Here is a 13466-nt window from a genome sequence, read left to right as displayed (position 1 = left end):
ATTGAATCTTTTGGTCACTCAAAACAGTGTACAGCCATGCCAAAACTTGCACAAAGCTGTGCCAAATCTGTACCAACAGGTACAATAGCAATAAATGCTCTCCTGGCTGTCCAAATGAGTGAAAATCAGACTTTTACAGTCCTGTACACTGCATACAACAGTCCCGAACAGAAATTGGGCAAAAGCCCCTTGACTGCAAGTTGATTTTTGAGGATTCAAGGCATAAATGTCTTGCCTGCTGCTTTGCCAAGCTCAACAAGCATACGAACTTGAAAAGTCCCTTGATTTAAGATCAATTTCTGATCATACATGGTACATTGACGCACATGAAGGCATCCAGAGTGTTCACGATGCTTCCCCCTGGCCACATATACATCAAATACATGAAACCCCCTTGATTTACAGGCACATTGAGTGCTTGTAAGGCATCAACACATTATCCACAGCATCAAATGCGATTGCCTGCATGCAAATCAACCAAATCGGCACAAAAGCCCCTTGATTTGCACTGCAATTTACTGCAATTTTGCCCAAATGTGCGATTTTTCACATCATACAGCATGTATGAGTGCTTAATTGCACAATTACATCAAAAGCCCCAAATTTCGACATACAATTTCCTGCAAATTGATCCTGATTGTGACCAATTTCCTACAAATTGATCCTGATTGTGACCAATGTCACCCAATTTTGCCAATTTTGCTCAAAAATTGAGCAATTGGGCACCTGTACCTGCTCAATTGATTACTGTACTTGCTCAATTGCAAATCCCAAAAAAAAATTGAAGCAGAATACCTTGTAATTTTCTGATTTTTCTCTGATTTGCAGGCGGGTTGATGAATTTGGTGCTGATGCTTATGCAGTTGCTGAAAAGGGAGGGAGGCTTCTTGCTGATGTTGCTACACGCTCAGGCTGATCCAAACGCTGCAGAGCTCTGTGGACAGCAGCACGGAAGACCTCAAGAGGGCAGTCGCAGGCACAAGGTGCACAAGATGTAGAACTTGCACCTTCCACGAAGCGCCAGCAGCAGCTTTTGAAGATGCCCTCTGAAGCCACGAGGCGTGCTTTCGTTGCCAACTATCCTATGCTGTCAACCGACGCCTAGGTGTATTACACCGTCGCCTGTGTTTCCGCCTGGTAGCAACACGTCGCCAGTCCACGCTCACACGCTGCTTTCACCTAGCGTATCTACGCCCAACGCTACACGCCTTGCCTCTATTCGGCTGTGGTCATCGCTTCTACCATGCCGTGCGCTGCTTCCCTTACGGCTTCGCCGTGCTGCTAGGTGGCCTCGCGTGTTGGTTCAACGCCCGCCACCTAATTCGCTTGTGTTTGCCTGCTTCGCCTAGCGCTCGCTTTGCTGCCTTTGCCTTGTAGAGCTACAGCTCACGTATTGCTGCCCCCTTCGCCTATTCACAAGCAGCTTCGCCATCACTGCCAGTGTGGGGTTACGCCTTGTGGCCACCAACACTTTGCTGCGATGCCTCTTCTAAGCCGGTGCCTGCTATCAAGGAGAAGAGGGAAGAGGGAGGGATCACTAAGCTCTGATACCAGTTGTGTGGGAGAGATGGAATTAGGGTTTAGAGATTCATGTGTGGGAGACATACACAGAGAAACAACAAGGGAGAGAGAGAGAGAGAGAGTTGTGGGGATAAGTCAACTCATGAGGCATGAGTGTGTGACTCCCCTATCACACATGTATATTGCACTAGTACACATAGTGCACTTAGTACATTAAAAGTACTAAGTGTACTATGTACTATAACTTATGGGCTTGTACACACTATAAGGGTGGGCATAGTGCCTTTACCCCAACAAGGATTATGTTGTTAATCCTGCATATTGTGTACTAATTACTACTTAAGTAATTAACTTAGAACAAGAACCTTCAGGAGAACACTTGAGATAAGATTGAATTGACTTGTTGTTTAAACTGAGTACAATAGGTCTCTTATATAGGAGATGAAGAGACACATTTGAAGAGGCATGTCCTTTGATGAAAGGACATGACCTTAGACGAAAGGGTACAACTTTAGGCTAAGGGATGTGTCTATTCGATGTAGAGGCACAACCATTCATCAAGGGATACAACCATTCGTCGAAGGGATGTGGCTATTCGATGAAGAGGTACATCCTTTGACGAAGAGTCGCAACCAGTCGAGGGTAGGGGTTCCCTTTGGCTGGTTACTCTTTGCATCTGCAACAGGAATCAGCAATGAAGAGAGAATCTGATACATAAACATGTCACAATCGTGACATTCCCTCCCATTTAAAATAAAACCCATGTGTCAAATGATAGACATCCGTTTGTCAAAGAACTCCTGAAGAAGGTTAGGGTACTGCTGCATTTCTTCATCTGTTTGCCAAGTGGAATCAGACTCATCCAAGTCCACCCACGTCACAAGAAATTCTGTAGTCAACTTTCTTCTTGTTTCCTTCTGTCTTACGTCAAGTATTACTTCTGGAACAAGGATAATATGGTCATCTTCAATTTCTCGTACATATGAAGATAAGTCTGGAATAGGCGAATCTCCTTGAATATACTGTTTGAGCCAAGAAATGTGAAAAGTCGGATGAATCTTTCCCCATGAAGGTGGAAGTTCCAACTTGTAACTGACAGCTGAATTTTTCTTAAGAATCTTGAAAGGCCCATAGAAGCGAGGTCGCAACTTTGGAAAAACTGACTTCACTGTTTTGTAGCGGTGAGGTGCCACATATAATAAGACTAAATCTCCTTCTTGAAATTCTGCATGTCGACGATGCTTGTTGGCTTGTTTTTGATATTTTTGTTGCACATGGACCAATTTATCTCGAACTTGTACAAGCACATCTTGCATCTCCTGAACCAACTGATCTACCAACGCCACTTCGTGTTGTAAAACAAAGTTTGTAGGCACAAGAGGAGTATGTCCATATGCTGCTTGAAATGGAGTTAATCCAATTGCTAAATGATGGGAATTATTATAAGCAAATTCCACGAGTGGTAAATAATCTTCCCATGATGCCAGACGGAATTGAATGTAATGTCGAATCATTTCTTCCAAAATCTGATTGACTCTTTCAGTCTATCCATCTGTTTGAGGATGATAGGCTGAACTGAATAACAAATTTGTGCCAAGAGATTTGAACAAAGACGTCCAAAAATGTCCAGTGAACTTTGGATCTCTGTCAGAGATGATGGTCTTTGGCAAACCATGCAATTTGAAGACATGTTGCACGAATAATGACGCCACATCTGGGGCTGAAGCAGCTTTCTTGCAAGGAATGAAATGTGCCATTTTGGAAAATCGATCAACCACCACAAGAATCTGAGCATTGCCTTTGGATGAACGAGGCAAGGTGGTGATAAAATCCATACTGATACTTTCCCATCTCTCATTGGAAACTGGCAATGGTTGAAGTAACCCTTGAGGAAGTTGTCGAGAGGCTTTCATTGTTTGACATGAATGACAAGCTTTGACAAATTTGATAACATCTTGCTGCATCTGAGGCCAGAAGTATGTAGCAGACAAAAGTCGATATGTCTTGTTGATACCAGGGTGAGCAGCATAAGGGACTTCATGATGTTCTTGAATAAGAATCTTCCGCAATGAAGTATTGTGAGGCACACAAATGCGATCAGAGAAGAACAGCAACTCATCCATGATAATGTAGGCTGCAAACATGTTCATTTCTGCAGGACTGGGATTAGAAGATTTGAGAGCACGGAACGCATCTCCAAAATCTCTATCCGTCAAATACTCATTTTTGAAACAAGCAGGGATTTCCATTTGCACATCTGTGATGGCGAAATTAATGGCTCGAGGCATGCGACTTAAGGCATCTGCAACCACATTCTGAAGACCAGGAACATACTGAATAATCATGTGGAAATTAGCCAAGAATTCAACCCATCTGCCTTGTCGAGAGTTCATAACAGGCTGAGTGAAAATGTACGTCAGAGATTGATGATCTGTACGTACAACTGAATCTGCTTCAAGAAGATAATGTCTCCATGTTCGATAAGCATGCACGATTGCCAAAAACTCCTTATCATACACAGGATACCTGCTTTGAATGGCTGAAAACTTTCTGCTGTCAAAAGCAATGACACGATCATTTTGCATCAAAACTCCACCAGAAGCACGATCTGAGGCATCTGTCATTACATCAAAGGGCTGGGTGGGATCTGCAATGGCCAAGACCGGGGTTGTCGTCAAGGCATGCTTGAGTCATTGAAGGATTGCTCAGCTTCCGAAGACCACTGAAGTTTGTCCAGCTTTGTCAGTTCTATCAAAGGGGCAGCAATCTCCGAAAATCTATGCACCTTGTTGTGATAAAAGTTAGCAAGTCCCAAGAAAGATCGAACATCTGAAATGGTGAGAGGCAAAGGCCAATCCACAATTGCCTGAATCTTCTTAGGATCTACTGCAATCCCATTAGCAGAAATGATGTGACCAAGATATTCCACATGGTTTTTGAAAAATTCGCTCTTCTTTTTGTTGATGTACAGCACATTGGTGCGTAGTACTTCAAAGACAATCTGTAAATGCTCTTTGTGATCGACCATAGATCGGCTAAAAACCATAATATCATCAAGTTAAACGATCACGAACTTGTCCAAGTATGGCCCAAAAATTTCATTCATCAGGGTCATGAAAGTGGCCGGGGCATTGGTTAACCCAAAAGGTATGACCAAGAATTCATAATGGCCATATTTTGTCCGAAAGGCTGTCTTATATTCATCACCATTACGGATACGAATTTGATGATAGCCGGACTTTAAATCAATCTTGGAAAACACCTTAGCACCAAGCAGTTGGTCGAACAATTCATCGATGCGAGGCAAAGAAAATTTGTTCTTGATTGTCAGCTTGTTGAGAGCACGGTAATCGATGCAAAGCCGCATTGATCCATCCTTCTTCTTGACAAGTAAAACCGGGGCTCCGAAGGGACTTTTGCTGGGACAGATGTGACCTTTGTCCAGCAACTCCTGTAATTGCTTTTGTATCTCCTGAGATTCAGAGTAAGAAACACGGTATGGAGCTCGGGTTGGAGGAGGTTGACCTAGGATAAGATCAATCAGGTGATCCACAAGACGACGAGGAGGCAATGTCGTCGAAAGATCATTCGGAAACAAATCCTGAAAAGGCCTGAAGAAGGGTTGCTCCAAGTAAGCAGTTGTTGATGACGAGGCTTGAGATTGCTCACTGGTTTCTGCTTCAATCTCCCGTAACATGACCAAGGATGTTGTACAGTCACGTTTGCGAACAAGGCGTTTGACTTGCAGGGCAGAAACAACAGTGATAGGTTTGGCATTGAAAAGGCCATGAAGTTCCAGCTCTTCACCATTATGATATAATTGGATTGAATGGGAACGAAAGCTGATCACGGGATCATATCGATACAGCCAAGATTGTCCCAATATCATGTCATAATGTGACAACGGCATCACTGAAAAATTAAGGTGATCTTGGTAATCTTGAATCTGGAATTGGAGCTGTTGCACCTTTTGGTTACAATTAAGGAAGGAACCATCAGCAAGCTCCACTTGAAAAGCATCCACAAAATGTCGGGTCTGTAGGCGAAGCTTGTGAACCAAAGAAGTGCCCACAAAATTAGTGGAACAGCCACTGTCCACCAGCACATTGATGGGATGGTCGCCAATAAAGCCAAGAAGACTAAGAACCTATTTGGAAAGATTCACCGGAACAGGGTTGGTACTTTGGCCATTAAGCATCAGGGTACTGACAAACTCCGAAACGCGAACAGAACAAGCCATCTGTTTGTTCTTTTCTTTCACAGGAGACGGGTCATGATCAACATGGTGACAACTGTCCACCTGAGAATTGCGCCGAGTGTTGGAGGGTTTAGGACGCTGAGGACATTCATACCACCGGTGATCGCCAGAACAAATTGTGCAAAGGCCTGGGCGACTAGGTTGGGATGAAGTGGCAGTTGATGAAGAGGTTTGCTGTCCTGAAGAGGTTTCTCGCTTGAAGTTGCGCCAATCATTGTTGCGACGGTCCTGTCGAGACCGATCTCGGTTTCTGCTGCTGCCAGAGGATTCGGTCTGAGAGGATCCTGCATTTGACGCGGAAGTTTGCCCGGAAAAGCGCGGCCGGAAGGACTGTTGTCCAGAATATGGTCGCCGAGAGTTGGGTTGTCCAGAATTAGGACGCTGGGGTTGGCTAGTCCCATTGGATCGATTCTACTGGAAGGATCGGGCGCCGGAGGAAAAGTTCCTGGGAGGACGCCGGTAATCACTAATGCGCTCGACATACGAGATTGCTTCATCCAGGGTGGCAGGATTATACTTATGGACTTCGTCCTGGATTGTGGGTTCAAGCCCGTCAATGAAGCTGTGAAGCTGATCAGAGGGGCTGAGGGTCTCTATCTCCAGAGCCAGTTTTTGAAACTCTGAGATGTACACAGCCACGGAGCCAGTTTGACTCAGGCGGCGGAGAGAAGACCTGGCATGAAAATTCGCATTTGCAGGCTCAAAAGCCTTGCGAAGAGCACGCCGGAATTTATCCCACGTTGGAGTAGACTTGCCATCTGCAATCCTGCGTCGCCACCAAAGGAAGGCGGTATCTTTCAAGAGGGTACTGGCCAATGCCACCTTTTTGTTCTCGGGCAATTCAGTATTTGAGAAATAAACCTCCATTTTGTAGAGCCAGTGATCGATTAACCGCTTATCGCAGCGGCCATTGTAGGGCTCAGGTAACTTGATGTCCATCTTTCGTGTTTGTGCTGTGGTCATTAATTTATATAAAAGTTTAAGTTCAACATTGTCTACCTCGGCAGTCGGATCAGGAGGAGTTAAGGGATCGTCCTGCTGGCCCACCGAGGATGATGATGATGATTGTGGAGAATGTGAACGATGCGCTCGCTGTGACTTCCTGGATCCCTCGCGCTGATGTTGGTGCCGCTGCTGCATGTCTTCCATTTGGGATCTCATTGATGCCATACCGTCAAAAAAGGCCTTTTGCAAGTCCTCCATCTGTTGTTGGAGAGTAGTCATCTACAAGGCCTCCATCTGAGGATCGGCAGGTGGCACGTTGTCGTGCGAAGTCGACATCTGGAGCACTCAGAGAGAGTACTGTGGTGAAGCAGGAAAGGTCCACCCGAAATGTAGAATGGAAGGAACAGCTGCTGGAGAGGCAGTAATAGGATCCTCGTACGCGAAGTCGGGGTCTTCCACTTCTTCGGGATCGTCCTCGGAAGTTACTGCATCGGCTTCCGCCAAAGAACTGGGCATGGAGTATAGTCGGGGACGAAGATCTCGCAGTAAAATGTCATAGGAGGACACGTGGAGGAGATATTGCGTAAGCCATCCACACTGCACTCTGGAAGAAAGTGTGCCAACTGCGGGTACCGTGATAGAAAATACTCGAAATGAGTAAGATGCAGTGGCTCGCAGGTGAGGAAAATAGTCCAAATCACCCAAGTGTCGGGTTCGGTCACATGCGGGCTGCTGACATGAATGCGATACACCTGAGAGGCCGGGGATGCTGGGATAGGAGAGGCCGGAAGACTTGGAATCCACCCAGCATCGGCGGGAAGTGGCACTAATTCCGGAGTGAGGGCACGAGGAGGGCTGTGTTCGGGAAGAACAGCCTCGGGGATCTCGTCGATGTAACTCAGGTAAGAGATGTGCATGTCGGGTTCCTCCGGAAAGTTGTCCATGAAACATGCACGTAGAGGGCGAGAGCACACAGAGTATGTGGTGTGGGCAAGGCCAGGAAAACCCACGAACAGCCAGGAAGAAGGGCGCCTATTCGCTGGGGAGAAGGAGGCGAGCAAGAAATAGGCGGCATCCTGACAGCCGGGGGGGGGAGGGGGGCGGGTGGTGGTTTCCGAGTCGCCCACGGTGGCTGTTCACACCAACAAATCCCAAACGGACGCCCAGCGCACGCCTAGCGGGTTACGCACGCCTGTTGGGTTTGTTTGGGTTTTTATTTTTTTTAAAGATCCACGTGGCAATGCACGTATTAATGTTGTGTTTTTTTTTTTTTTTTCGTTGAAGGTTGAAGCTTCGCCGACTGGAAGGATGCGCCACTTCGAAGGCTGGATCACATTGCCGACTGGAGGGTGCACCTCTTCGAACAGTGTGCCACCAACAGTCGCTGCATGTAGTAAGGAGGCTCACAACCGGCAGCCACTCTCAGCAAACAAGAGCGCACATTGGCAGCAACCAAGGCGAAGAGAGGGGGGGGCTCCATATTCAGCAGCGAAAGGGGCAGTTCCCGCCATGTTGCGAATGCCGAACACCACCGGTCAGCAGGGAGGGAGGGTATTCCGGAAATACAGTAGGGGGTCCCTCTCTGCTATACACACAATACGTGTGTGGGTGTGAGACCTTGTGTGCTTGTTTACATTACTTTGAGCAAGGATTCACGCCAAGTCTACCATCGCTCTGCTTCTTCCATACAACACCGAGAGGAGAGGAGAGGTGGATGAGGGAGTACCGCGGAGAGGGTGAGGGCTTCACAACCCACGGGTAGGAAAAAATTTGCTCTGATACCACTATGAGGATTATGTTGTTAATCCTGCATATTGTGTACTAATTACTACTTAAGTAATTAACTTAGAACAAGAACCTTCAGGAGAACACTTGAGATAAGATTGAATTGACTTGTTGTTTAAACTGAGTACAATAGGTCTCTTATATAGGAGATGAAGAGACACATTTGAAGAGGCATGTCCTTTGATGAAAGGACATGACCTTAGACGAAAGGGTACAACTTTAGGCTAAGGGATGTGTCTATTCGATGTAGAGGCACAACCATTCATCAAGGGATACAACCATTCGTCGAAGGGATGTGGCTATTCGATGAAGAGGTACATCCTTTGACAAAGAGTCGCAACCAGTCGAGGGTAGGGGTTCCCTTTGGCTGGTTACTCTTTGCACAACAGGAATCAGCAATGAAGAGAGAATCTGATACATAAACACGTCACAATCGTGACAACCCCCAACTCCTAACGGACTACTTGGAAGCGATGAACCTGCCACCAAGCTAAGCATGAGGGAATGTCACATGCGCCCTGCACTGGAGTGCTATGCGACACACTGGCTCTACATCAGTGCAACATTCATCAGTAGGATTTTACCTTTTTAGGAATATTTGTCGTATGTCATGACCCCATTGGGACCCCTAGTCCAAGACATGTCAAGCACGAGCTACGTCGGTCAATCTCCACAGCCCTAGAGAGTCTACATGTGTCAGTCCTCTTATCCACTTGGAGAATTCATCAGATAGGGCATGTAGAAGTCAAACCTTCGCAGTGGATTTACAGTAGTTGCATGGTAGACAAGCCTATGGGCCAGCCAATAAGGGCATCATCAAAGGCCATTTGAGGCAAAGGCAGCCAGTCAACAGCCTACACTTGCAGTCGGTCAGCATTGGATGCCAAAGGGCATCAATCGGACATCATCAACAGAAACCACCACCATCTGTGAGTCAGCCAGGCCCCAAGGGTAGCAAATGGAAAATGAGCAGCATTTAATGCTGCAAGATTGGCATTTTTTGTCCAATGTCTGCTGGCCAACAGCACTTGATTGGACCGCCCAGCATATATAAGTATTCAGCATTAGTCCTACAGCAGTTCAAAGCAGTCCAAGGGTGCAAACAGCCTCCGGCTTCCTTGTGCATACTTTCAGCAGCATTCCCATGGTTTCACAAAGAGTATCTTCAGCATTCAGCCAGCATATGTGCATCCCTCACTTTTGGGATTGCATAGTGGTCATTGAAGAGCAATTCAAAGGAGCTTGGACAGCATTTAGATCAGCCTGCGTTCGGTCTACTTCGTCCTTGCGTTTGGCAGTCCTCAGTTGTCATTCATATTCATTGTAAAAGTTCTCCAAAGGAATATGAGCAAATACTAATGCTTGCCGGGGAGGGGGGGTGTTTCAGTGGGTAAATTGGGAGCCAATACTGTGTCGACTACTATCTTCTTTCTCTAGTGGAATTGCACAGACTCACGAGTATAAAGAAGTGTGTTACGAGTCACAACGATCAACCTATTGCATGCTATAATAAGCCCAAGTTCCCACAGCACATGAGAAGCAAAAATTCTAACAAGAAGTGGGTAATCATTTTCTTAAATGGCAAGCTGATCTACAACATGTCATTGAAAGCGCATATACAACAGATTCTTGACAACAACAAATGTGGTTGGATTACCAGGGACTAGTAGGGATCATGATCCAATTTGGGTCATATTGGACAAATCGACTAAGATGGCGGTCTAATGTGAAGAGCCATCAGTTGGCTTAGCTCTTTATTGAGCAAATGTAGAAGCTCTACGGGTTGCCTCAAGAGATTGTCAGTGACTCAAATCCAAGTTTCCTACACAATTCTCGTCATTGGTGCTTTCGAAGTTGAAAACACGCTTCAGCATTGCTAGAAGAGTAGGAGCAGCACACACACATGCGAAGACCAGTCAACGAGATCGGCCGGGCCCCCCAACCCTCGATCCCATAAGTTCCACAAAAGTGTGTGGAGGGATAAGGGGACCATACTCTTTATACTAAGGTTATCAACCTTAGCTAACTAACACGTGGCAACCAAAGAAGGACATCATCGCTGCCGCCACCACCCCCCGACGTCTTACGCAGCTCCCTACACAGATTACGCCAGAGGTTGCAACTTTACGATGACTTGGCTCAAAGGTCGACAACAAGCTTAGGCCCAGAGGTCGACAAAGGCTTGGCCATGGTTGTAGCGGCTTGGCTTAGAGGTGATGGCCACACTTAGGCTGGCTCAACAACTTGGCCATGGCATCTAGCCCTGGAGTTTAAACACAAGGCGGAAGCTTCATCAACGACGGCTAGGAGAGAGCAAGGCAAAGCGCAACTATGATACCATGTTGGAAGTGTGGGCACAACACGCACACATGCGAAGACCAACCAACGAGGCAGGGCTCTCCCACCCTTGATCCCATGAGATCCACAAAGGTGTGTGGAGGGATGAGGAAGCCAAGGGTACACCATACCCTTTATACTAAGGTTATCAACCTTAGCTAGGGATCACGACACATGGCAGCCAGAGAAGGACGTCACCGCCAACGCAACATGTCATCGTAAGACCACTGAGACACAGACTATTGGACCAAGCAAACTAATCATACTATGGAGGATATGCTTAGGACATATGTCTCTAAGAGACACTCTGAGTGGGAATGGCATCTCCTGCAAATATCGTGTATGACAGTAATAAGTATATGGCTACCGAATGTAGACCATTCATACTTATGCATGAACACCAGCCAAAATCACCTATTGCCAACCAAAAGGAATTAAGTTAAAATTAGCAATTGACTTCTTGCAAGATATCAAATTGAAAAGGATGGTCTAAAGTTAAGCTCACACTCTGGATCAAGGACGATGGTTGCCATGGACATCAAAGATCGTGACTCAACTTGCGACACCCAATTCTACCAAAGCTGTGGAGGGTGTTCACTCCAATCGGCCAAGCGACTAACTTGTGAGGCTCGTCCCGCGGCTTGTTCACTACCTATAAAGTGGCCAATATTTGGAAGAGTGGTACCCCCTTGTGGTACTCGGATGTGTGTGTGAATAGTATGGTGTGTGTGTAGACGGGTGAAATTCCCATGTACGCCTAGGAATGGAATAAGGCCTCATGAGAAGACGGACAACAATGTTTTTTAAGGATGTCACATCAGAGGGGTTAACACATCTAACCTTGGTTTGGATTAACCCGTGAATTAGAATTAGGCATCTATTAAGGGAAGTGTAGCGGTTTTTAGAGGCTTTGGCTATTGGCACTAAGTTATTGGTGGCCTACATAAGTGAGTTATTGACTCTGTTCAAAGGGAGAGCTTCTCCACTCCTAGACTCATGGCATAGCAAGGACTACTCTATATGACAACACCCAAGGGGTGTGTCTTGGTGGCATGGGATACCAGGGCTTACTATATGTGGGCACCCTCTTGCTCCGGGGTGAGCCTGAGGGGCTCTATGGTTGGGCGGTGAGCTAAATGTTTTGAGTCGTTGCTTTTTTTAGTTAGATGCTAGCCACAAGTGGTTCCACATGTGCTTGATTCTCGCGATAATCTCCATTTTTGTTTTGCCTGATCCGACCCTCTTTCCCATTTGTACATCAATGGTTCTTTTCACGACCTTTTGACTGTAGTAAAGCATCACGGTGTAAAACATCCTAGAAACCATGCCGTAATAAAGCATCACGGTGTAAAAGCATTGCAGTAGTGTCCGGCATCTGCTTTAAATAAAAAAGCAAGTAAAAAATGTAAAAAACATTTCAGAAACTATACTGCTCCCTTTCCTCTCATCCTATAACTACTCGATGCACTCGTTTGTGCCTCTGTATACTAACTGCTTGCGGTTCTCCCGTTTTGTGATGATGCGACCACGCTGCAAAGATTCTTTAGTAAACAACCTGGAAAACTAACAATTCTCTGCTGTGATCCTCGATCTTTCCTAGTGCATAAATACCTGTGCGGATTGTGAATACTCCGAGGAGGCCGATTGCAGGTCCTTCAGGTAAGAGCGAGTGGACTGCAGGACGGTATCGGAGGACTCGGCGACGCTACGACGGAGCTCCTGTGCCTGGCCTAGGGTGTAAGAGAGCCACGGACTACTGTCGACATCTGAAACAGCGTGGGAAGCAGGAGGTGCTTCTGGCGCAGACTGCTCTTCATTCCGCGGCGGCGATGAAGCGCTTGGTTCCGCCATCGCCAACTTCAAAGCTTCGAAAAGTCAGCGAACAAAAATGACTGCGTTTTCCTCCCCACAGTGGAGAGCGGAACACTCGTCTTCCTAAAGAATAGACATACATGTCATCGTACATACTAATTTGAAATATTTACTTCATACTTGTAGCCTCTATATACATGTTTGAGTCTAACACGCACATATACATAGAGTATTGAATAAGAAACATATTTAAAGAAATATGTAAAGAACATCTTTGCTTTGTAGCGATGAAAAAGACCAATATCAAAAAAAAATAGTGAAAGAATTAAGAAGCAATCGACTAGCAGTCATTAGAAAAATGAAGCTTGCACTTCCCAAAGTCATCTACCGTGACCAATGCATTTCACCCAACATGGTAGGATGGCAATGCATTTCCACTACATTGAACATGCAAAGTGGATGTCTTTTTAACCTACACATGAAAGTGAGATGTTAAGGGGTAATCCTCAATGTGGGATTTGCACAAAGAGAAACATGCGCATAGATCCATGAGCGCTTGATTGATTGAATTGCTCAATTATCATAGAGATTACATTGTACGTGTAGCAAGAAAAAGATAGTTATGATCCCAAAAGGCACATATGAATGGATGCATATGTTCTAAGGTTAATGACCCTATGTTTGAGGATAGCAATAATATCCATCATAATGTCTAGCCTAATGTACATTAGCTTAGACATTGTGATGGACATCTAAGCTAATGTATAAGTAATGTGTCCACTAATACATTAGCTTATACATTATGATG

At 45.7% G+C, this 13466-nt stretch overlaps 1 protein-coding gene across 2 annotated transcripts in view; it reads right to left on the bottom strand.

Annotated features, from left to right (window-relative positions):
- LOC147610126 (RGS1-HXK1-interacting protein 1-like) overlaps positions 1-12814 on the bottom strand; it is a 97659-nt gene extending 84845 nt beyond the window's left edge. The window contains exon 1 of one of the 2 annotated variants that reach the window (XM_086786785.1): positions 12458-12814. In XM_086786785.1, the coding sequence (XP_086642911.1) occupies positions 12458-12697 (240 nt within the window). In that variant the 5' untranslated portion in view covers positions 12698-12814. The remainder of the gene's footprint in view (positions 1-12457) is intronic. The other variant, XM_086786784.1, reaches the window with a different exon arrangement.
- Between the last annotated feature and the right edge of the window lie 652 nt (positions 12815-13466).

The sequence above is a fragment of the Cibotium barometz genome, chromosome 50, assembly GCF_041138505.1.
Source record: "Cibotium barometz isolate CiBa-2024 chromosome 50, ASM4113850v1, whole genome shotgun sequence".
Lineage (NCBI taxonomy): Eukaryota > Viridiplantae > Streptophyta > Polypodiopsida > Cyatheales > Cibotiaceae > Cibotium > Cibotium barometz.
This window is presented reverse-complemented; position numbering and strand designations above follow the sequence as displayed.